We start from the raw sequence: 25,674 nt of genomic DNA on the forward strand, positions 1-25,674 counted from the left end.
GGACTCTTCTTTGTTTTCAACAGTTTTTTATTATCTGACTTGTTTTGTTTCATCAGACATCATACTGACTCAGAACTCAGCTGGACGAATCTTTCCACTTCAAACTGTGAATAAATACGTACAGTTGTCCACTAACATTAGCTGCTCCTATAATATAAAAGCTGTAAAACAATATAAGGTCATAACGGTTCAAAGAAATACGCTTTTTCACAATTTTATGAACGTAACTGGTACCGTTGTATTTCTAAGACAAAACAAAAAACAAAAAAAAAACATTCCACTGCTGCATTTCTGTCTTAGAGTCGCTTCAGTTGAAATTCTTCCCGTGGAAGAGAAGCAGAAATTTCTGTCCCTTTTTAATTTTTTTTTTCGTTTTGCGAGTATGTGTGGTTGCGTGAAAGAGAGAGCGAGAGAGCGTTTTCGAGATACAAATCAAAACGAAACATTTTTGTGTCCCTTGAATGCATAATGAAGCTTTTATGCTCTTTTTCATAAAACATGACTTTCTTTTTTTTTGTTAAAAATGAAAATAATTACGCCGTTTAACATCACTAAGGTACTTCTTTTAATTAATTAATCAATGAATCAACGAGACACCTGCTGCTGTGCCAATTTTATAACAGTTGATTTTAACGTTTGATTTTTATATAATATTTTTATGTAACTGTTTATAGCTGTTGTATACATATTTTTCTAGTTAATGTTGAAAATGAAATGTGAAACTATGCGAATTAGTTGCTTAAATCTCCCCTTTATTACTGTAAAAAAAAGTTTTAAGGGAATATTTTTATGGAAATTGTAATAAAGTATTTGTACTTATTTTCTTATTCCTACAATGTGACAAACAAATATTCCCCCATGTTTGCTCTGCGGAACTCCCATTACATTTCCCAATAAATCTGTATATTAAGCCACTCTTGCGTGCTTCGTGGGGGGCTGACCTTGGTCACACTTTTTCAGCCAAGACTTACTGATCAATTATGGGCTTTCCCAGCCTCCTCGCTGCCTGGCATATGGGCGCTTAAAGGCGCGAGAGTGGAGGAGAAAGAGGGGTATCATTTCATGTGGAGATCAGGGCCTATAGGCAGTGAATGGGTGGATTTAGGGGGGACTGTGAATGAGGGAAGGGGGTCCTCGCTTGTACCAAAAAGAAAAGAATCTCCCACAGATCAGGGAAGAGCCTTTTTGGGAATATTCATGATGAGGATGAGGAGGCATCATGAATTCATGTGTGTCTCCCTGACTTGCACGGATCATCTTTTCGGTAAACACTGGTGTGTGTGCAGAGCCGGGGACGTCTTGCTTTCGATCCGTGTTTGCGATGTAGTTTCGCGGATAGTGTTGCCTCTCCACAAAGCAATATGGGTTTTTGTGTACACTCTGCTGTATTCCTTTTGTATCAGTAGAGTAACAGATGGAGAGTGGTGGAAAGACATAAAGAAGCTAAAACACACAGCCTTTCTTCCTCACAGCTAGCTACTCGCTCAAAAAGATTTTCTCAAGCTTGCGCTCAGACGTGTGCTATTTCAAACATTTTGGACTTCATCTCCTTTCTCTTTTACCCATACGTTTTTTTGTCCGAGTTGTGTACTTTCAAGATTTGGGCCTGTGCACACAGTCTTTGTTTACTGTTTCTTTACTCACAACAGTCCCCACTGAGAGATCAGACCTGATTAGAATAAATTCACTGTAAAAAAAAAAAAAAAAAAATCAGACAGGCACTTAGTGAAATCAACTTATCTCATCTGATTAATGTAACATTAATATACAAGTTTTATTTATTTAAATTAAACTTAAAATTTCTGCTATTTATTTTCAGAGCAGAAAAGTTTTTTTTTTAACTTGAAGTCTTTTGCAGAGATCAAACAACTCATTAAATTAAGTTTCTAAAGAAGCGTGACAAACAGTTTAAGAAAAGTTTTCACCATAATGAAAACGCTTCACTGATGAAGTATTGGAACAGTTGTTGGTTCAACTTAATATCTCAAGCTTATTGGACATGTTTTCTCAAGTTTATTTGACTAGAAAAGTCTGTTTGTTTTGAATCATTATAAACAAATGACCTCAACTTGTCTTTTCAAATTCACTTAAAATTTTAAGGCAGGCCGGACATCAACTTGTATAAGTAATTATTTATTTTTTTCATTATCTTATTTTTTGAACACCTCTCTGAAACTTCAAAACATGAGTCTTTTTAATTGTCAACTTGTCCTTTCAAATTAAGTCAACTTAAACTTTTAAAGCAGCCTGGACACTAACTTTTTTAAACTAAAACAAATAAGTTATTTTTTTATAGTGTATACAAATTCAACTTAAAGTTTCTCCTATTTATTTTCAGAACACTTCAGAACTTTGAAACAGGAGTTCTTTTAACTTGAAGAAGTGAAGAACAAAGTTCAATCGACTCATTAAATCAAAGAAACATGATCGACATTAGCAGACTTCCCAGCATGCTTTATTTGAGAGTTAAATCTCTCTCTTTTTTTATAGTTTATAGAAAACATGCTAAAACGTCTGTAATACACTTTAAGATGAGTCGTTGCTATTTATTTTCACAATAATATAAACACTGCGAACAATGAAGGTTAGTAATGAATTTAATAAGTTTTCTGTGAGCTGTTTCACGTATTGTTTTTGTGCCGATGATGGAGCAGTGTAGCTCCAGAAGAACTGACTTTTCAAACTGAAAAAAAGAGGAAATCACTTTTGTTTGTAGTGTTCGTCAGTGTGACTGAAGGGTTGTTGGTTCAACTTTATATCTTCAGCTTATTGAACCTGTTTCTTCTGGCAAAACTGAATTAATTTACCTGACTTCTGATTCTTGTTTGCAGACTTCTACACTAACTTTTTTTAAGTTAAAACAGATAGTTTAGTGTTGTCGAGTGCCACCCAAAATAACAAAATTTTCTGCACCACAAATGGTCGTTTCAGGTGCTTTCTCAATGTGTTCGTTAACACCCAACACACACATGCTTTCACTTATTCTTCACACAAGCAGGCGTCAATCTGCTGCAGCTTCTCTGAAGGTTGTTGGACGCTCATAAGGCGCTCGTCTTGATTAATAGTCGGGACACAAGGCCAACCTGATGCTCACTTACGGTTGGCCTCATTTTACAGATGACACAAAGGCACCCACGTCTGGTAAAAGGTCTGTGACCCACCAGACGGTCACAAAGACCTTCTCCTCCCTCCTGTTCCCTAAGCATGGGCTTCTTCCCCAGGCCTTCATGGCGTCCTCGTCCCCCTTCCTTTATCAGTCCTTCCAGGCCTGAATGGGCTCTGTGGTTGGTCAATAAATTCAGTGATTCAGGGGGTGGACAGTTGCAGCCGTGTTAACGTTTGTTCACAGGCTTGTCGGAGGGACGGGCCCCGCCCTGCGGCTCTTTGTCTCCCGTGGTCCCTCAACAGGTTAGAAGTCAATGGAGGGCCTTGTGCGGAGGTGGCAGGGGCATGGATGGAGCCGCCTCTCACATGGCGTTCACACAGGGGGAGGACCGGCCCGGATCACTGTGACACTTGTTAGTGTGGGGCCACACAACATTGCCGGGTTGCCTCTCTCGCTCTCCCCCGAGGGCCCTGTGCGATATTCAGCGCTTTAAACAAACTAATGGCTGTAGGCTGCAGGGTTTGCGTCGGGGTAAGATGAGCCGCACTCAGAGGCCTGGAGTGACCGCGCTGAAAAGAAGTGCACAAGTGTATCTTACAATCTCAGTTTACAGATCAGACTCACAATAAAATGAGGTCAGGCCTTCATTTGGTCCACAATCTGTAGTGACGGTGAATCCGCTCTTTAAATGTATACAAGAAGAGCATTAATGCACTTTTGTGGCCCCTAAAGGTGCCACTCTGCTGCTGAGTTATAGCCAGTTTCTCAGCCTCAGCCGGGCCAAAGCATGGGAACCAGAAGTACAAATACTTTGTTACTGTACTTTCAGGTATCTGTATTTATTTTTCTTTTTACTTTTACTGCTACATTTTTACTCAAATATCTGTACTGCCCCTCACATTTTCAAAACAGGCTGGTTACTTTAGTTTTAGTGTGTTTAAGGTGAATTTTTTATTCTTTTTACAGAGTGTCTATTTGCACCTAAGTGGGAAAAGGCACAGGGCAGCTATCTGACTATTCACACCTGACACCCTGACTTTAGCTGTGTAGAGCAACAATGTCTCTGTGAGGCAGAGTTTGTGGTGAATAGGTAAAGCACAGGAGATCAAGGAGTCTGCAGTGAAAGTAGACTTGGTTTACTTATTATTTACAGTTTTTATTATTATTTTTAGGCTTTTCAGTTGCAGTAGGGTCATGTTTAGAAAACAAAACCACTTGGTAAGTTTTAGCTCAAGGAAAAGTTCATGGTTTGTTTCTGCCATGCGAGTGCAAATAGCATTGTTTGTATACACCTGGATGCTTGTCTGTGCTATGCTGGGCTATACACTCAGGTGTAAATAGCCACATTGGCTATTCCAGACTTGGTGCAAATACCATTGTTGGTTATGGACACCTGGGTGCTCGTCTCTGCCATGCTAGGCTGTAAACACCCAGGTGCAATTAGCCACATTTGCTGTTCCACTGTAGGTGCAACTAGCATCTGCCTTTTTAAAATTTTGCATCATTGTGCGCTACCTTCTCAACATCAAGACTGATTTCATCCTAAACAGACAGGACCGCAACACTTAGAAAAGACGATTCCTTGGTGTGTCCATCAGTGCATATCACACATGAGAGGCGAGACTAGATGAAACAGACATGAGTAGATACCTGACCATGGAGAAAAGGTGAGGTTCAGTTAACTTTTAACAGAAAAAAACATTAGAAAATGCCTTCAGAGCTCTACTTTTTACTTTTATACTTTGAGTACATTTCAGCGCCTGTACTTTTTAACTTCTACTTGGGTAAAGACGTTGAATTAGTACTTCTAGGGTCTTTTTTTGCACAAGTATCTGTTCTTCTACTTGAGTAAAGAATGTGTGTACTTTTGCCACCTCTGATGGGAACAGCCAAACCGGGAGAAAAGAGACAGAGAGCCATAGACGGAGCGACACACAAACAGAGGAGGGCTTTAGGAGACAGAAAGCAGCAGCGGACAGAAAAAGACGCACAGAGACTGAAGAGGGACTTAGAGCCATGACTGAAGCCTAACTGTCATGAGAAGATGAGAGTTGCCATGGCCACCCAGGAGCCACCCAGCAAGCATGTGAGCAGGGGAGGCACGGGGGCCGGGGGGCCTGGGCCCGGGCTGGTGGATCACATGCACTAACCAGGGATTATGTGCATAAGTGATGAGCACTAAGCCGGCAGGTGAAGAAGGGAGGCCCTGGGACAAGGAGCGCGCCATCCCTCTGGACAGCTCCCCCTGTAAAGAGCAGGGACTTTTTCCCAAGTGAGGCTGATCTCCCGTGTGAAGGGGACTCAGCCAGAGGTCCTCGAGTGCTGAAAGGGCATCCCCCAGGCTGCTTTCACAGCGTAAGTGGCCAAAACGCTGGTCTTGTGAGTCATCTTGAGTGGCAAGAATGGGCCATCTTCACATTCATAAATCCCAATGCAAACACACTCATGGATATGGACTAAGCATGGATAAGGATAAGCACCACATGGCAGTGCATCAGCGGGGCTCTTGTTGGAGCTTTTTAACTTGGCGCCGGTAGAAAAGAACCAATTCTACCGTCTTTTATTCATCGGAAAGAAAAAACATCAAGTCTAAGCACCAGCTAACTTAACTTTACAGTATATTTATAGACAGGGGGCCGCGTTACAGAAACTTTTTTTTTACCTCAAGTCTTAAGATGGGAAGAGTCTAACATCACATATCAACTTTTATGTCTGTTACCTAGCAACCATCTCGCTGAGTTAAACAACTTTGTAACTCATCTTTTTTAAATAATTGAAACGTAAACGTACAAAAAAATTGAGAAAAAAACAATGATGGACAATTAAAGTCAAGACAGATGAGTTAGAAGTTTTGGTGATGTTTGTAAGAGTGTTGGCTAAGATACTGTAGCAGACAGTCTCTGCCTTTTCCAGCATCCATTGAGTAAAAGCAATAGAAGAGATTTAAAGCAAGTTAGCAAATGCTACAGATAGCCATTGTTAAAGAACTACTGTTAGCTCTGTTAGCGAATTACTGTAAGTGCACTACAATTTGTTACTGTTAATTAACACTACTGTTAGCTACAGTTAGCGAACACACTTATTGCTGATGTTGCATAAGTCCATTGTTTACACGGCACAGAAATTTCATTCACTTCATTCACTCAATCTTTATTTTATCTCGCAAAATACATAAATAAAGTAGAGACCTAATTTGCTTTGTCAAGCAATACTATAAAGGCTCCTAGACACAGAAAATGCTAAAGAAAAACTTGGATAAAAGTGGCAAAAGGAAGTAAAAAGCAATAAAAGCCTTGATTAAAAAAATCCATCATAAATAAAAACAGTTACCAAAAGCTTTAAGTTGTTCTGCATATTGTTCCACGCTGCAGGTGCACAATATGAAAATGTGGATTTTCCAGACTTATCAAAAACAGCCGGCACCTGCAGCGAAATCCAGTCACTAGACCGAGTTTGGGAGAATTGAACTGTGGGGAGATGCAAAGCAAAAACGTATGATTGGCTGATGCATCACTGCAGCTTTGATTTGTAGCACCTCAGTCCTCACCTGCAGCAACAACTGTCAGACATCAGTTTCTGGCTTTTTAAATTGAAAATGACTTGCAGCCCGATGCTTTGTCACCTACCATTAACTAACACTAGCTAGTTAGCTAGTTAGCTTGTATAGGTGGCAAAGTGACAGGACAGCTTAATGGTCAGTTAAGTTAGGAGACTTTATTTGAGTAATGCACCTTTCCCATCTTTGGTTAGGATAGAAATATTGACTTAGGAACTGCTAATCTGTAATGGGTTTTCTCCTAAATCAGCTCCTAACCCTGATTACCATGGTTACCAAACAGTTAGGATAGGATCTGCTTCATTAATGTGGCCCCTGAGCCTCATCTCACAGTCAGGATCAACAGGTCCACAGGTTGTTTTGCTGCAGGGGAATTAATGCTCATAATATCCATGGCCTTACAGGAATGTGTTTGAACCTTGATGGCACAAAGAAATCACATTCCCATGGTCCATAGAGAGAAAACACACGGTTAACCAGCCTCCCCCCCAACACCTTTTCAAGACGATAGTATCCCTGAACATATTAACATGTAAATACACTTAGATACTTTGACAATGCACTGAAATGCATATAATCTACATGCTAACTAGTCCTTTAAAGAGTTTCCACTGCTGAATGTGGTTTAGGAACACTTTCATGTCTGGGTTTTAAAAATTAAATGTGAGGCCTCTCTTAGAATCTCTAAAAGCGTTTTTCAATTTGATGAGGGATAAGGCGATGACTGGGTTCCCTTTTCAAAGGGGGAGACCCAGAGTTCAATAAGACTTCAGTCTCATTGCCTTTGCCTCCAAGTTGAAGATCTAAATGCTGGCTTCTTTTTTTTTTTTTTTTTTTTTAAGAAAGAACCCACCACGTTAGGTGACAGATGGCAGGTTGTTATGCTGGAATACCAGTTGCTATGGTCCCCTTTTCCTCCGCAGCCTCACTTGCCACAGCTAAGCATCCTCTCTGCTGGTGTACTGACTTGGAATAAGCTGACTTGAAACTGCTCAGGTTGTTGTTGACAAACATGAGCCCAGATGAGTCTGCTAATCTCCCGCGTCTTTATCCGCTCTTTATTGCCGTATAAACAGGGCTGAATACGCTAGAAAAACTAAACCTCTGTTTTCAGCCTTCTCTTATCTCACGCAGGGTTTAATCTAATGCCCTCTACCCTTTTTACATCTCTGCCTCCGCTAAATTCGACCATATTTTTGATTCAGCACGTCACCATGACAACCAGTTATTTCCCATCCTTGAGTCCCCCCTCCCCACCTACAGCTAGTCTTCTCCATTGATACAGCTACCTCCCCCTACCCCTTCTTTTTTTTGTCCAAATAAAACAAAGCGCAGAGTGAATGCGCTCTGAGGTAGGTAAATGTATTCAGTGACATCAGCCAGGACGAGTCTATTCTGCCGGATTCCTGTACCACTTGTTTCCAGCCTTGTCTGGGGGCCGGACACTCTGTTGGGCCCATTGTCCCACGTGTATTCCACACAGGCCCGCAATTAATGGAGGCCTTGTCTAAGGCTTCTGGAGCAGAAACTGCTGTTGGGGAGGGGGACAAAAGGCGGGCAGAGCCGGGGGCTGGGAGTTGCTATGGGAGGCCCCCCCCTTGCCTCTTTAAGGGGGGGAATTCAAAGGGAGAAGGAGGGACGGAGGGAGCGAGCGGAGCGCTGGATGAGATGTTTAAGTGATCCCCTCTGTCTGTGCCCTCCCCTCCTGGCCTGAGATGTTTTCATACCAGCAGTTGAAAGGGAACCTTCGCAGTATTTGATGATGAGGATGGTCATTTCACTGCCCGCATGGCAGCGGCGGCAGTGGCGGCTGGGCAGAGGAGAGAGCAGGGGCCGCAGCTTTCAGACCAGGTGAAGATGAGGAGGAGAGAGAGGCTGCTGGCCGTCCTGTGAAGTAACTCTATCCTCTGCACAAATTTTGTCCACTCTGATTGGACATTTTGTCACATTCACCTTGCAATCTGTGACGTTTCAATCCAAATATTTTACCCCAGAAATCTGCAGGTAGAAGAACTCATCTTATCCACAACAAACTGACTTTATACTCATAATGATGTGAAGAAACCTGCTCAATTTCTTTTTTTTTTTTAAATATCTGGACGATTCAGCTGTCCTGGTGCCTCACGGACAGACACATTATGTCTGTAATTGTACTTGTAGCCAATTACTGCTCACCGATCACAAACAGGCCAATAAAAAACATGACATATGGATGGAAAAGACTTTTGCAGCAGTCACAGGTTTTCAGACTTAATTAGTCCGATGCTTTAGAGAAACAGAAACACCATTCAGTTTAAAGCCCGTGATTGATAATGCATTAAACATAAACAGTTGAAAGTAATCAATACTCCGAGTAGCAGTCTGCTGCAGCAGCTCAGTCAGTAAGAACTTGGATTGGGAACCGGTTCAAGTCCAGTACGGACCAGTCAGTACGGAGCGTGGACTGGTAGCTGCTGAGGTGCCCTTGAGCAAGGCACCGAACCCCTAACTGCTCGGGGGCACCTGACTAAATGTATGTGTGCAGCCCCCTCACTCTCTCCATTAATGCATGTCTGTAGGTAGGTTTATGCATGTGTGTGTATTTCTCCCAGGAATAAATAAAAAGATAGCTTTCAAGAGGAATACTTTTACTTAAGTATATTCTTTAACACCAAAACAGTAGTTTTACCTTTACGTGAGTACTCTTTCCAACACTGGTCACAGCGGAAAAAAACCCAAAAACATATAAAGTTTATTTGTTGACAAACCACACAGAATAAGGGCGTGTCTATCTGAGAATAGGCTTCTTTTACAGTTAGATCAGACTGGGTTTATCTTGTTTGGATTAAAGTTTAGAAGGCAGGACACAGTAGCGTCAAAATGTCTGTTTATTAATATCAACCTCATTAATATTAACTTCTGTTAATTATTTTTGTTGCATTCTTGAGAGCAACCTATGAGGTGATGCTATGGCTTTAAATGAACAGGATGCAAAGTGAATGCCTGAACGATAGCTGGTTAGGAAAGCAAACAGAGACAGTCTAAACGCCTCCTGCCTGATCCAATGTGACTTCAGTATGCTGTTAGTTGATGGCACGCAGCCAGTACAAAGGTTTGAAACACAAGCAGCACAAAACAAACCAGTCAGAGTGATCCTTACTGCCTATCTGGCCTCCAGCGGAGGGCCGAGCTCGTTGTATTCAATTAATTTTTATGATTTTACATGCAGGTGCCAATTTAGCCAACTGAAATACTGATTAAATACTGATTTAATTCTAAAACAGACTATCTGTCCTTCAGTAGGAGCCAAATCCTTCTGACTTCAAAGAGTCAGTTCACCCCAAATCAAAAATGCACATTTTTCCTCTCATCATTGGTGCTATTCATCCACCTAGACAGCTTTTATGTGAGTTGTTGTGTTTTGGAGATATCGGCTGCAGAGATGCTTGTGGTGCACCAAAAAAATACATTTGAAAAACTCATCAGTGATGCCTCTCTTATCCAAGATAATCCACATTACTCTATTTATATGGTAGAAAGAAAATAGATACATGAAGCAGCTGAAACGTATTATTATTTTTTTTAGTGTTTTTTGTTTGCTTGTTTGTTTGTTTGTTTTTGGCCAATTTGAGCACCACAAGCCGGGTGCCATCTAGTTCTGTTATATTTTTTTTTAAAAAAGGCAGACATCCCCATTATTTAAAAAACATACAGAGCTGCTTTTACCAAACAATACCTCATGTGTTTTTTCTGCCTCCGTCCAAGTTTTATTTCTACAGCAACATGTAAAAACATAAAGGCCTCCATATTAAACGCATATACTTGAATATCAGATAACAGATTGATTAAATTGTACTTGATCGGTCAAATTCTTAGCAACCGATTAATTGTTATCATCCCTACTTCCAGCACCTAAAAAAGGGACAATGATGGAAATGAGTCCAGGCTCTTTATCACCTTTAATTATATCAGAATGTGATCAATAAACCAAATTAAACTAGTGTCTCTCTGCTTGTTTCTGTCAGTCTGTGGTGATCAGTCACATGCTGGACCCTGACAGCTCTCTAACTCTTCCTTCTCTCTGTGGAGCCTCCCGTCCCACAGTTCCCACACTGATACAGATCAGGGCTGCGCTATAAACCTCATGTCCACATCACAATAAAGGGCTGTTTGTGGCGGAGCGGCAGGCTCGCTGAAAACACCACTGATAGGATGTAATTTATTGTTGCACGGCCTCTCCTCCACAAACACCGTCTCATCTGCCGGGAGCAGAAACTCGGGGCTGTTTTAAAGGGGAATCTTGTTAAAACATCCTGTTAGAAGATTAACTGAGCGATTTAAATGATCCCATGAGGACTGTAGACATAAAAAACAGAAAAAAGCATTTATTTGTGAAAAATACCTCAACAGCTTCACTTTTCCTCACTGCTTAAATCTTGACTTTGGGAAATCTAATCTGCTTTTTTGTCCTGTTAAGAGTTTATCAAACAAAGTATGACTTCGACTGATTTTATAAGTAGTTGTGTAGCAGGTCAAACCCAATTTGACTTGATGTCATTTGACTTAATTCAATATTGACTCAGGTTAAGAAGCCAGCGGTGCTTGAAGTTGTCTTAGTCCCACAGTGAGGACGACGTGGACACAAAAACTGACCTGGCTTTTGGGGTCATTTCACCTCTGAGGATTTAGGAGCTTTACAGAGAGCGTTTGAAGTCTATCAGGGAGGATCGAAGTATCTGCTGATAAACCTGCACCAGACAGAGATGTCTGTCAATAAATATATCAATGAAACGTGCAGCAAGCAGCAGACGTCCTGGAGGAGGGATTTCATATTTATATTGAGCACGATTATGAGTAGCAGGGGTCTAATTTTACTTAGTTTTAGTTTTTGCATGAAAATGTCACAACTATTGCAGCAAATAATGATCATAATCAATCCAAATTATTGCATTTTATACTTTACACACCAAAAAATGAGCTTTGAAATGGAATAAAAAGCTTTAAAATTAGGAAGCAGGTAGAGAAAAGATAAAAAAAAAAAACCCAAAAAAAACCACAAACACTTGCAAAAAACTTTTGTCCCTGATCTTCTATTTAAAATTTGAGACATAAATCCTAAATGAGAAATTCCACAATCTTAAATTTATTATAGTCCAATTGAGAAATCCTTGCATGTAACAGCAATTAAAAACCTTTTTCTACACATTAATTTATTTTTAAAAAGGGTTCTTGTGAATTTAAACTATTAAAAGAGGCTAGAAAAGAGGAATCTACTTTAAAAAAAATGATAATTCTTGTTCAGTGTTATGTGCAAAATACCAGGCTCTTTATAATATCTGCATAGGATGTATAAAACCCCTTGGTATGCACGTTAGAAATGATTTTGAAAAAAAAAAAAAAGCTCACAAATTTCTGTTTGACAAATCTGAAAACTGTTTTTGTAGCTAATGATGAAAACAAGAGCTTTTAAAATATAAAATCTGAGTTTGTGCCACAGTTACCAGGGTCAAAAAGGTTATAATAATGTTAGTTTTATTAAAATAGACAATAATTATAGGTTCTAATGCAGAACTCTGTCTTTATCTCTTAATCAGTGATATATTCTAAGAGCTTTACTTAAAGCTGTGACATAATTGTCATAAAAATGTTATGTTATTATAAAAGTCAAAGAAAAACAACTTCACTTGCAAACAGCAATTTATATTTTGATTATCCACAAAACAGACATGTCTCATATTCATTAATCTATCACTAATATCATTATAAACAGTCTTGACAGGCTGTGAAGTAGCACTTGATCTTTGTTTTTCCTGCCTGCAGTCAGCGGTAACAGACGGGAGACGTCAGAGTTCGTGGTGGTGAGAGGACATCAGAGTGTGTCACAGATTTTCTTCTTCACTGGACATCAGGCCTGGAGTGTGTCAGAGGATTGTGTGTGTTCACCTCAAACTCTGAAGCACTCAGTGACCCCCGGAAAAATGTGTGTGTGTGTGTCTGTGTGCAAAAGAGACACACACACACACACAGATTAAGGACCTGTACAACTGGGTACACAGGAGAGAAATCATTTCTCAAGACATTTTTAATATTTTAAATTATAACATACTGGGAGGAAATGTAGTTGTGATTGTTAATTAAACTGCACGTCCATCAGAGTTGAAGTTTTAATTTTTGAACAAAAACTTTTCAGCATCAAATCCTTCAGTCAGTTTTCTTCAACTCTGAGTAAAAGTCACAGATAATTCATGTGGAGCAGCTTCTTCTAAGAAACTTTATTTGAAAAAATATGCCAACTGATGACGTGCTAATTAGGGATGGGCAATATGGCTTTTAAATAATATATCAATAGACTATATATTTTCTCTGAACTAACATAGAATTAATTCTCAAATAATGTAGACATATGATAATCTTATATGATGCATTGCTTTAAATTAAACTACAGATAGGGCTGAGAGATACGGACAAAATCAAATATCACAATATTTTTGATCACATACCTTGATATCATTATTGGTACTTTAACAAAATATCAACACAGTGATATTTTTGATAAATAATCATCAGTAATGAGGGTATAATAAAACAGCTAAAACCTGCTGTAAATCAGCAAGATGTATGTAACAATATTAAATATCTAAGACAATATCTTGTGTCATATCATGATATCAATATAATATACATGTATATTTGTACCAACTACTTTTTGCAATTTAATTTTATTGTAATTTTATTCATCACTTTATTTTACAGAGGAAGAATGTCCAGTGATCACAACATTAATCAATTGTTTAACTTTTAGTATTAATATGTAAAAATAATTCATACAATAAAATAGTAACAGATGCTTTTGCAAAATGACAGGAGATCAGGGGCCAGTTAATAAACAAACATTAATGTAACTTATTACTTAAATTAGCTCAGTGCAACGATTGACACTCGGTCTATCTGACAGATAAATCTGGTATTTTATTGCAGCATTTAATAAATGCAGCTTCGCTGTAGTTTTAAATGCTTAGGTAACATTTGAAAGAGTTTATTGTCATTGTTGATCAGAAAATGGTTGAAGAGCCACTCAGCACCCCAGTTTTGGCCCACAGGTGGGAAGCTGGGTATCACTGGTGTAAAGTGATGCCGTCAGACCAAGGCCAAAACATGGAAACAATAAAATCTGAAATAATAAGAGGAGGAGAAACAGGTTTTTGTGTATGAAGCTCAAACCAACCAACTCAAAAGCAATTGGTGTTGCTGCAGCTGCTGAAATGCAAAACAGGTGTTCAAAATAGCTTTTTTTCCCAGCTAAGGAGTTATCAACATTAAATTAATCCAATAAGCAATGATTCACTTTACTACAACAGCAGCCCTTTTTCATGAAGTAGTTTATCTAATCAGAGTTAACATGTCTGATTTTCTGCAGGAGAAGCAGTTCTCTCACACTTCAACTGTCAGCTTACCTCGGTACCTGGTTCAGTACCAGATCTGGCCCCTGATGGAGCGCTGTGTGGCCCTTTGACCAGTTTGACAATGAAAATGACTTCATTCTCACAGTTTTTTTCCATCAAGGTGGGACAGATGTGTCAGTTTTGTATGATGACATACATCAGGCTTTTAGTGACAGGCTGATCTTTGTGTGATGAACTTTCAGGCTGTGCAAAGTGCAGAAGGAGAAGACAACCATTACCTGAAGTTACACAGATATTATAATAATTCTTATCTCATATGTGTGTTTCATTTCAGCAATGTTTAATGTTGTATAAATGCTTTCAAATGTTAAGAATTTACAAAGAAAATTCAGCTGCTGTTATTAAATGCACTAATAAGATATCTAATTTCAATCCTTACACCAAGTTAATGTAGTTTATAAATTATTAATAACTCAGTTAAAAGAAAGATAAATTATGTGCCTTTTTAAATCTGTATTAATTTGTTATTATTGATGTTTGTTTATTAACTGGCCCCTGGCCTCCTGTGGCCCCCGTGCAAACCGAGTAGAGTATCTGTGATATAATTTTTTTTTTTGGTTAAAAAGTCTCTCAGCAGCATCCTGACAGGGAGCCAATAGGAGCGCCTCGTCGCACGAGCCCGCCGCCTCCCAGGCACCCTGTCCGCGCGCTCATTGGACGGCCTGACGTCACCGGGAAAACTCCACACGAGCCGCTCGCGTGCAGCCTCGCGCTCTATAAATAAGAGCAGAGGCGCTGGAAACACGAGCGCAGTGAGTGTGAGCCCGGAGTGGAGACAGAGACAGAGACAAGTCATTTGTCCTCAGTAAACCGCCCCGAGACTGTCAGGAGAAGGAGGGACGCTCCGCTCTGGACTGACTGTTTATTGTTTTTTCATCGATAAAGTTTCTGGACTGTTTTTTAATCATAAAGCTGAAGATGCCGGCAGGTTCTTTAGAGAGAACATCTCCATCAGCTGTGGCTGCGACACCGACACCCGAGAAACCCCGAACTCTGTCAGAGAACAGAAAGGTATCAGACCTTTGGTTCAATTCTTAATATTTGTTTCCTTGCTAATATATTTTTTGTTCTTGAAAACAGTTAAATCAACAGTTTTTTTCTGTTTAAAGTCCTCCAAACCAATCATGGAGAAGCGGAGACGCGCGCGCATCAATGAGAGTCTGGGACAGCTGAAGACGCTCATCATGGACGCACTCAAGAAAGATGTAAGCAGACTGTGAGCAGATGTGATTTTACTGCTTATATATCTGTACAGTATCAATTTTACAAGACAATTTAATATTTTACAAAGTTATATCATATTTTTCTCTAATGCTACACACACCAGGTGTGTATTAGGCTACAATATGTACAATCACTTTATTTATATGGCTTTTTTTTTTTTTAAATATTTAATTACATTTTTATTCTTATTTTAATAGTAATTCCATTATCAGTCCCTCCTTTATCTATCAGTACTTCAAATCCTTGAGCAGCTGTTAGTGTGGGATCAATAAAGTTTATCTTATCTTATTTTAAAAAACTAATTTGCAGCTAATTATTTTCAATTAAGGGGCCAGTTATTTTCATGATTAATTGAGCGATTGTTTAGTCAATAAAATGTAAACTGTTGGTTGTCTTATGTTCAACCAACACTCTAAAAACCCAAAGACTTTTAATTTACCATCATAAATAACAAAGAAAAGCAGCCAATTCTTACATTTTATAAGCTGAAACCAGCAAATCTTTGACATTTTTGCTTGAAAAATGAAAAGCTAATCAAAATAGATCTCAATTTTCTTCTGATCAACTAATAATTGACTAATCATTGCAGCTCTAGTAAAAACTACATTTTAATTCCAAGATAGATTGCCTTTAGGAACTAAATAAGCTAATTAATCACTAAATGGTCACTTTTGTCCGTTTAGAGCTCGAGACACTCCAAACTGGAGAAGGCGGACATCCTGGAGATGACTGTGAAGCACCTCAGGAACCTGCAGAGACTTCAGATGACTGGTATGTATAACTGCCATTTCTGGATGGACCACGTTGATGTGCGTGCAGTCACTTCTCGGATGTCTAACTTTAGACGGTAAACACGTTCCCATGGTCTCCAAGATTTATTACCTACTCACAGCTGGTGCACTTGCCCTTAAGAACAGATTTCACAAGGCCTCGACTGCAAGAATAAAATCTTTTTTTTAAATTATTTAATTAATTAAATTAGCCAATTTGTTAGTTATTTAATATTTTTCATGCAAAAGTTCTTATTCTCTTAATATCTATCTATCTATCTATCTATCTATCTATCTATCTATCTATCTATCTTCACTGTAAAAAAAATACAGGAATTCAGTGTAATCATCTAATCTTTTCTCATTAACTTAATGTAATTAAACTTGCATTTTAATGTATTTATTTTCAGATCTTACAAACATGAGTTAATCTAACTCGGAAGTCTTTTGATTTCAATCATCAAATATTTATTTGTACAAAATTACCTCAACTTGTCTTCACTCAACTTAAAATTTTAAGGCAGTCTGTACACTAACTTTCTTAAATCTATCTATCTATCTATCTGCATTGTAAAAATTCTATCTGTTAATTTATGTATTTGCAATTTCGTCACCAGCTGCTGTGAACACAGATCCATCCGTTCTGGGTAAATACAGAGCCGGCTTCAGCGAGTGTGTAGGAGAGGTCACCCGTTTCCTGTCCACGTGTGAAGGCGTGAACACCGAGGTGAGGACTCGCCTCCTCAGCCACCTGGCGGCCTGCGTGACCCAAATCAATGCTGTGAACTTCTACACGCCTCACCCAGGAGCGCTGGGACTCGGACAGACTGCCACACAGATCCCAGCCACCGCTTCTTCCGCTCCACAGATGCCTTGCAAAAGTGGCTCAGCGATGCACGTCTCCCCAGACGCCATGAAGCTGTACGGCGGCTTCCAGGTTGTGCCAACGCCGGATGGACAGTTTGCTTTTCTTGTTCCCAGCGCAGCTCTCATGCCTCTGAGTGCGCAGAACGGCCATCACATGTCACCTGTTGCACCTCCGGTCACCTCAGACTCTGTGTGGAGGCCATGGTAGGAACTGCTCAAGGACTATCACACAATAAAACATATTTTTGTACATTTTGTAAATGTTTTCACAACCTACCTGAGAGGGATGTTTACACACATTTGTGTTTTTTATAATGGACATTAGAAGATGTTCTTTGGCCTCTTCGCTTGCTGTAATTCTCTGTTTTTAAATGACAAAAATGATTTGTCTCATGAGGTCAAGAAAATCTTTTAAAAGCTCTTGAAAAGCACTGTATTTTTTGAGATTAATAAAATGTTTCTATGAAGTTTACTACAATATTTGCAGCAGTGGTGTCTTTGTCATTTATCTTCCCTAAAAATCCCATCAGGCTGTCATGCTGATGTCAACTCATGTCGACACACAACCCACGTAGGAGATACAGAAGGGAGCCATCATGGAAGCTATGCAGTGAACTGCTGTGGACAGGAAGAAAAGAAAAGGTATTTTAGCCACTTAAAAATCTTTTTTTTTCACTGCTTTACTTTGCCATCAGACATCCTTTTCTGATGGAAATCTGCTGTTAAGCCAAGTATCGCTTTCTTCAAACCAACCAAACTATAGAGGCGAAATCAGTAATTTTCCTCCTGAGAACACGAGGACTGATTGCTGCTTCAGCTGTTAGTTTGAATTATTGTTGCTCAATCCAAATTATCCTTTTAATACTCCAAAGTCACACAAGAACACAAATACTCTAACAGGTGGCTTCAGCAGAAGTTCAGCAACTCCTGTGTTCTGCAAAGTAAAATTGCTGATTTTGCCTGTGGAGTTTGGTTGGTTTGGACAGAGTGATTTTTAGCTCATAGAACGGTGTTTTCCCATCAGAAAAGGTTGTCTGACGGCAAAGTAAAGCAGTGAAAGTCTTCCAAATATAGCGTACACTTAAACTTATGTTGACTTTTTTTGGGTGGAACTTTTTTGCGTGGCTAAAATACCTTTTGCTATTAACCCCATCCACACCAGTACATTGCTTATCGTTTGTGATGGTACTCTGCTTCGCTAAACTGGGGGCATGCCGACCACCATCTACACAACCTTATACAACCCCAATTCAAATAATCCAAACTATCACTTCAAGCATCATGTAATTCAAGACTTCTGCCCCCCGTTTTGGTTCTGTTTTCAGGCTTCAGCAAATCTAGCCTGTGATGGGAGACTTTGTCCAGTCACAGACCTAGAAATGCGTCTGAGCAATCAGCCATCTTTCTCCATAATAACCTACCCCAGCTTTAACATCTTTCTCCCAGTAGCCATTTAAATATAACCCCCCTCCTGTGTGCCTTGTCCACACCTGATCATCCTGTCTGTAGTGACAGGGAAACCTACATTCTGGCTGGAGATAAATACCTCTCTAATGAGGTAAGGAACCTGAGAGGTCGTGTCGAGACCAAAAGGCGTGCTGTCAGCGCAGGGAGCCGGGTGGGGCAGGGTCTTTTGACACACGCAGGCCTGACTGTCTTTCTGCCAGATGGGAAATCGCACTGAAATAGATAGGGCGTGATCGTGCACCGAGTGACAGGGCTAAATGAAGAGCAGACTGAATAAGATACTGGCGTTACTCATGTATATGTTGTTAATCTTTGTGGTGTCTTCCTTGCTTTATCTAATAGCCATGCAACGATTTAACCTTTTAACTGTAAATTTGATTTAAAATAATAGTATGTGTTTGCAGATGAGCGTATAAGCAGCAGCCCTGCAGAGCCAATCCAATCGTTGTCCATTTAGTGGACAGTTGAAGGGCTGACGGGCCCAGCGTGTGTCCTGAGCGTGGTGCTCGCACAGCGGGACACAAGCAGAGCGTGGCCAGAGGTCACAGGTGCCCCTCATTCACGCTCCCAAAGACAAACGCTGCTCCGACAGCATGTTGCTTTGAATTCTGGCAACCCATCAACAGACCTGGCAGCCCATCACCAGAAGACAGGGGCCTCCTTTTGACAGCATCTAGCAGTGGCACCTCCAGAGGCAAACACACTCACACAATCCGTGACCGCTGGGTTGTTCCTGATTTAATATTCATGGAATTTAAGGGATTAGGTCATAACAGGAATAAATGCAGCAGTAACCACTTTTTTTCTTTGGCATTCTGCAAAACGTGCGCGCAATATTATGCACCCACAAGTATACATTGTTGGTATGAGCGAATACTAATGCCGTTCAACATATAAGTCAATGTAAACATGAATCAAATAATTTCTAAAACTTACCAAAACTCCGCACTTTGTGCAAATGATACAGTCAATTAAGTTTACATCTCTGTTTTGGCACAGCTGAGAGAAGACTGGCAGTAAAGAGGACTTAAAGACAAAAATAAAGCTCCCCCTCCTATCAGAGCATCCTTTGAGAAGACCCTCCGAAACACAAAAACAAAGGAGGGCCCCTCAGTGGCTCAATGGCTCCTCTCTTTGTGACCCTCTCCATCTTCATAAAGGGCCTTCCCCTTGTTTATCCAGGAAGAGGTTTAATGGCTGGGAGTTGGGGAGGGGTGGAGGACCATGCTGTCACTTTCACAGTGCTAAAGAAGGCTTATTGTTACCCGCTCCCAAAGGTCCTGGTCTTTAAGGCTTGTTGAGAACTCCTCAGGCCGGGTCTGTTCTCCTCAGATAAGAGGAGCTGTGAAGTGCTGACAGGTCACTCCTATCCATACTATATACCTCATGGAGAACATAAGGCTGTATTAGAGAAACTTCCTATCTGAAAGGCATGATATGCAATATTTTTCCTAAAAACCAATGTATACATAATCCCCTTCAGTCATCAGTTATGGCCAGTAGAAGTGTGTGGTGGTGTCTGTATCTGCAGAGATCCTGCCCTTTACCTGTATTTCCTTATTTTTTCCATATTTTGCTGTGCTGGGGACGCTTGGGAACAAACCCAGTGTTTGATATCCCTGCATCTTTCTGGTGCCTATGCAAACAGCCTGGACATATGTTTTCAATAACACATGTCAAGATAGTATAATATCATGCAGAAATGGCAATAAAAATGGTCAGGAATGTACGTTTATTTATGCACAAACTGATGAGGGCTATTGTGAGTTGGGTCACAATGGTTTGTCATTTTCAAAAAGTGGGTCCCCAGAAAACAAGTCTGGGAAACACTGAGTTAGAGAGTTTGTTAGCATCTGTAGAGAAGTCCAAAGATGTTCTTTTGGGGAAGTTTACAACAATGCTAACTTAGTGGATAAAAGAAATACAGCCCCTGAGTTTCTTCCTTTATTTCACAGAGAAAACATTAAACATTAAAACACAAAAAATGGAGCAAAAACAGGCACTTAACTTCAAGACAGTTGAATTAGAGGCGTACATAACATCTGTAGAGAAACATGTTGGGAAATTTAAATTATTTTTTACTGGTTTCATTTTCTTTTTTTCTTCCATATTATGAGACTTATGCTATAAAAATGAGACTTGAGGTTCTAAATACTTAGACTCAAAATCGTAATCAGTAATCATAACTGAATTTTAATTTGCTTCAATTTAAAGCTGGGAGAGACCCAAGATAGGCCTTGTAGGCTTTTAGTCTTTTGTTTATATCTTCTTTCAAAATGTGTTACATCAAATCTAATCAAATAAAGTCAAAGACCCTAATTACCATAGTTAGGAAGTTTCTGTAACACAGCCCCTGGAGTGGTTTTGATTGAGCAGTTTCAGCACATGACATTGTTGAGCTAAAGTGCACTGTTTACTGGTGTTTGTCGTCTCCATCTTTTGTCTCATTGTTTCTTGTCCCCTCTCCCTGCACCTCCCAAATCAAAACCCGTTCGATGCCGTATTTTCCCAAACATTATAAAGCAGAGAATAGTAAACATGAAGCAGGGTAAGGCCTGCCCCTTCTCTGCTTTGTGATTGATGGCCTCCCTTCACAAACACAGTGACAACGGTGACAGGTTCCCCGCTTGTCTCCCCCCGACACTCACCGGAAACCTTCACTGCCTCCGCCTGCGAGGGTGAATTGGCGTAGTATTGTTCTTAGGGTTGTTATGGTGCTTGATGGGGGTCGAAGTAGTCAGCGGTGGTTCACATCAAGGCTAATGAATAGATTATGCACTCGATATCAATGGTGAATGAACAAAGCTCTTTGTCCCTTCACTCCAATTCATCCCTTTTTGATTTAGCTGGTTGTTTTTGAAAAACTCAACAACATACCGGTGGAAGTGTCACTTCCGGGGGTGAATTTAGTGTCAGCGTGACACGATAACACTGGAAGTGGAAAATTTATGACTTTGGACCCACACAGAGCGACGACGGTGTGACCATTAAAGCCGACTAACTCGGGTCCTACATCACAAGTCATCGCATCTTCAAAGGAGAAGTTGTGTTGGAAGTCGGGGAGGGGGAGCGGAGGTCTTGCTTTCTCTGTAGTTACTGGCCATATGCCCATGATGGCTTATGAAGATGATACACTCTCACTACAGGTGGTCCTTTAAACAGAGACATCCAAATTTTCTGGCCTGGCTAGTCTAAAAGGGAGGCCGAAAGGACAGTTAATCAACACACAGAAACACGGGTTATCAGATGATCAACCAAACTTCTTCTGAAGGAAAAACTAAGTCAAACAGCAAAATTATTGACCAAACTGTTGATTCTAAACATTCAGCAGTTCATTTGACCTGCAGGGGTGTCATTGGGCCACATTGGCCAAAGACTAAGGGTGGAAGTAACAATTATTCCACCCTTAAAAAGGAGGTGGTTGAAACTCAAGTGTTTGTGGTAGAGACCACATACAGAAACTGCAGAACTCTTTTATCAATACTGTGAAGAGCAACGCCTGTGCTTATACTCATAGATCAGATTATGGATTATATATTTGTGAGTTGCATGTGGGATCTCTATACCACAAACACTTTTTTTTAACATACATGAACATATATTTGGTTATGGTGATGGAGGGGGCTGCAGCAGCAAAAGCTGATAAGTGTCTGGTTATAATGGCTGTGCACCTTCATTAATATGATTGGACTTTACCAGTCAGCTGAAAGCCGCACAGCTGATGAATGAGACGTCATAGGGAAGCATGAATGAAGCATCTGATGCCAATCAAATGCCTGAATTACCATTTTTTGCATCTGTAATAAACTGGAGTCATTCTTAGACTTGGAAAACAGGTTTATGTGTTTTTCTACAAACTTTATTGAGTTACAATAAGACTACCCTTATAATGGATGCATAAATGGTTTATAATTAGGTTATTAATCAGGTTATAAACACTTTATAAATAGATGATAAGCTGTCACAACACAACTGATAAAAAAGAGCAGCAGTGACCTGTTGCTTGCCAAATAGTAAGCCCATGAAATATGTGAGAAATATGGCCCGACCCGACCCAAACCCATCGGGTCCTGTTGGGTCTCATAGATCTCAAGCTCTACTCCCAGCTTAATCACATATTTATTAATTAGGACCTACCATTTAACCACTGTCAGCATATTTTAGGTTATCAGATTAGGAAAATCTTTTAAATCCTCTTGAAAAACTTGCTTTGTCTTCAGCTCGATCTTTAATTGTTCAAGAAGCCTCCTCAGCCACTTACCTTTAGACAAGAGCTGTAAAGGATGTGGGACAAGCATGTGTTTGCTGCAGTTTGTGGTTTGAGCAGTAAGATTTGGACCTGATGGTGCTGCATACTTTAAATGTTAATGCGGAATGATGATGCTCAGCAGTGCTTTGTTGAATCCACAGTTCGTGGAGTGCACTCAAGCAACGTTTCATTATGTCTTCCCATTGCGAAACAATGGCCTCTTCAGAAATTACTTCTGCTGCTGGACGTTGGAGTGTGGGAGGTATTTCAATTGTTTCGCAGCGACAAACTTCTAGGTTTTTGCGGTAACTCTTCAGTATACAATGAGGGGCTGCATGCATGCATAATAAAACCTCTCTATCTGCTGGAAACAAAACAAGTATAGCCATATGAGTGGAGGGTCGGCAGGGCCGTAGCTCCTGATTCATCCACCATAATTGTAATGTGATGATAAGGAGCTTATAGCCTCTTGTTATCCTCCAATAGGGATGGACAAGACAAAGACCAGTGTACCAGTACGCTGAAAGATTACCATTCTGGTGACATCTCTGCGTCCACTTAACACCCACATCAGGTCAGCTGTTCTTAATTTGGTCAGCAACACCAATTTAGCCTCCACCCGGGGGTCTGGGTGCACTCAGGGGTAAATATTGACCCTTGTTTGTAAGCAAGGCTCACATTTTGAGTGTGCAAAATGGGCTATTTGTGTTCTGGAGATGTTTGGGTCATTGTGTCATGGAGGACGTTTATCACCCTCTCATAGGCTGAGAGCGAGGATCTAATAGACACCTCCCCATGTAATAGCAAGTGGTGTTGGTTATCATCCATGATTGGCTGAGCTCATTTAAGTGAAACTGAAAAAACAACAACAGTAAGCAAAGTAGAGATGAAATATCCATTAATTTCTGATTTTTGTTCTCAAAACTGAGACATATACCCCGTGTTATTAATAAAAAAATTATATTATTTCAGATTCAGACATGCACAGCAACCTGATGTGGAATTATTTTATATTTTCAGATCAAAAAATCTCGTCTTGAATTCTTATCCTGAGCGCTGAGTCTCAGATGACCTCTACTCTTTGTCCTGAGGACACTGCCCTGCCCTCGCCACCTCCCTCCTCACCGGCCTGGTCTAAACTCTGTGGGAAACACCACCACCACCCCCAATGCTTTGTGTTGTTTCGGACATTTTGTGTCTCACCAGATAATGTCTACGCCCCTCCGTTTCTTTCCTCTCCCCTCCGAGAAGCTGCTTGTGTGGAGTGTGGTGTCCGGCGCTAACTGCCCCGCTAAGAAGGACAGGGAGGGACAGGGATCTGACCGTGGGGGTTAAGAGGTGCTTTTCATCGTGCCTCATGGACAGAGCTCACACCCTGCTGCTGTTAGTTTGACAGGCAAAGTGGCGGTGATGGATGCTGACAGGTGGTTTGATACTGGAGATAACTCAATTAACCTCTGAAACTCTGCTGTACCCGACAGTGGCTGTGCGACCAGTCATCACTCAACACTCAGAAAGTTAATTTACATTTAAGAAGTGTCAAAACTTCCAGAGACACCAAATATATTGAGCACAACTCTGACTAAATGCATGAAACATTGTATTTTTATCTGTTGTAACTGTGCAGCTAGAAACAAGGAACTTGGATTTTGAGTACAGAAAATACAGAATATCCTGAATGCAACATTATCAGATTCCTTGTGGCTTGTTGTTGTGTTATGCAGTTATATTCAAGGGTTTACAATCTATGTAAAGTAAAAAAAAAAATTTAATCACTCCATGTACATCATAAACCCTTGAATATGACTGCAGATCAGTCGAAGAATAAACATTTTGCAGCTTTTTATCTAGAGAAACTGCAGTTACCCCATTTACCTGGATTTGATCACAGGTCAGCCTTGACCTGGGAAAACTACATGGAGCAACATCAGTATTTATTTGATCCAAGTGTCTGTTGACCTGATAATTTTAGGCCTAGTCACTCTACTTTTAGCTCCATTTTACTCTGCTCCAACCTTTTTACTGAAAATAGCTGCCTGCAGTGGCTGGGTTTAGTTTAGACATACCAAGTTGCCAAAAAATGTCATTCACACCATGTTTTTATCCTGAATCTTCACTGTAGATCTTTAGCTTGAAACCATGTTCACATGCACACTGTCTGAACTGTGTGTGTGTGTGTGTGTGTGTGTGTGTGACGGTGTGCAAACGGCACGTTAGGTCTTTCTGGGACTTGGATTACACCAGGTGAGCAGTATGGAGGCATTTCATTTTTATTCTGTTGTTTTTTTAAGTTTGAAAACTGGTCACCATTCACGTCCATTGTTTGGGAGATTGTGCAACACTGTTTTCCTGTGAAACTCCAGCAGTGTTTTGCAGACTAAGGAAATAAACCAGACCCTCAATTGGCATGAGGGTGAGTAGATAATGACTGAATTTAGCTTTTTGAGTGGACTATCCCTTTAATAAACTGCTTTAAATGGGCCAGAGTTAACTAAGGGCCTATTTTTCATTTGTAATATCAAATAACTGGTTAAAGCTCTTATAAGTAGCATAGAACTTTGGAAAATATTTGAAGTTGCTAACCCTGATGCAGAAAGATTGTGAGAACAGAGAGGATTAAAATAATGTAGTTTTGCTTGACTTTAGATCACACATCTGTAATCCTGCTGTTGTTATTTTGACGATTGAATTGTGTAAATTAGAGTTGCATCATTATTTTGTCAAGGGGAATGTGGTTTGTTTTGACTTTGGCATATCCTTTTAGTAAATTATCTATAAGAACCCCTACGATATGCACTCAGTGACTTCCATACGACCTGTTGTTCATTAGCTAACATCCCTGTACTTTAAATGTCCTGTTTATCTCAGAGTTTTGGTCAAGTGAGGATTACCTCCAACTCGAGTCCCATCCCTCAAAACTCTGGGAGTGAGACGGCCACGGCTTTTTGTCATGTGAATTGTGATGTCATTCAGCTCGGACCGAGGACCCAATC

At 40.2% G+C, this 25,674-nt stretch overlaps 1 protein-coding gene across 1 annotated transcript; it reads left to right on the top strand.

The window, feature by feature from the left end:
• The first annotated feature begins 14,901 nt into the window (after positions 1-14,901).
• On the top strand, positions 14,902-17,443 carry LOC146317384 (transcription factor HES-1-B-like). Its single transcript, XM_084731945.1, has 4 exons — positions 14,902-15,115; positions 15,214-15,309; positions 16,012-16,099; positions 16,716-17,443. Exons 1-4 carry the CDS (start codon positions 15,023-15,025, stop codon positions 17,171-17,173), a joined length of 735 nt encoding a protein of 244 aa, XP_084588071.1. The 5' UTR covers positions 14,902-15,022; the 3' UTR covers positions 17,174-17,443.
• The last annotated feature ends 8,231 nt before the right edge of the window (positions 17,444-25,674 follow it).

Source organism: Lutjanus erythropterus, chromosome 12 (assembly GCF_056507025.1).
Source record: "Lutjanus erythropterus isolate fLutEry1 chromosome 12, fLutEry1.hap2, whole genome shotgun sequence".
In the NCBI taxonomy this organism is placed as follows: Eukaryota; Metazoa; Chordata; class Actinopteri; order Lutjaniformes; family Lutjanidae; genus Lutjanus; species Lutjanus erythropterus.

Excerpts from the sequence above, each read along its gene's own strand:
- LOC146317384 (XM_084731945.1), top strand. The coding sequence starts at position 15,023 with ATGCCGGCAGGTTCTTTAGAGAGAACATCTCCATCAGCTGTGGCTGCG. Across the intron at positions 15,116-15,213 it reads CTCTGTCAGAGAACAGAAAG|TCCTCCAAACCAATCATGGA; the intron begins GTATCAGACCTT and ends TTCTGTTTAAAG. Across the intron at positions 15,310-16,011 it reads TGGACGCACTCAAGAAAGAT|AGCTCGAGACACTCCAAACT; the intron begins GTAAGCAGACTG and ends TTGTCCGTTTAG.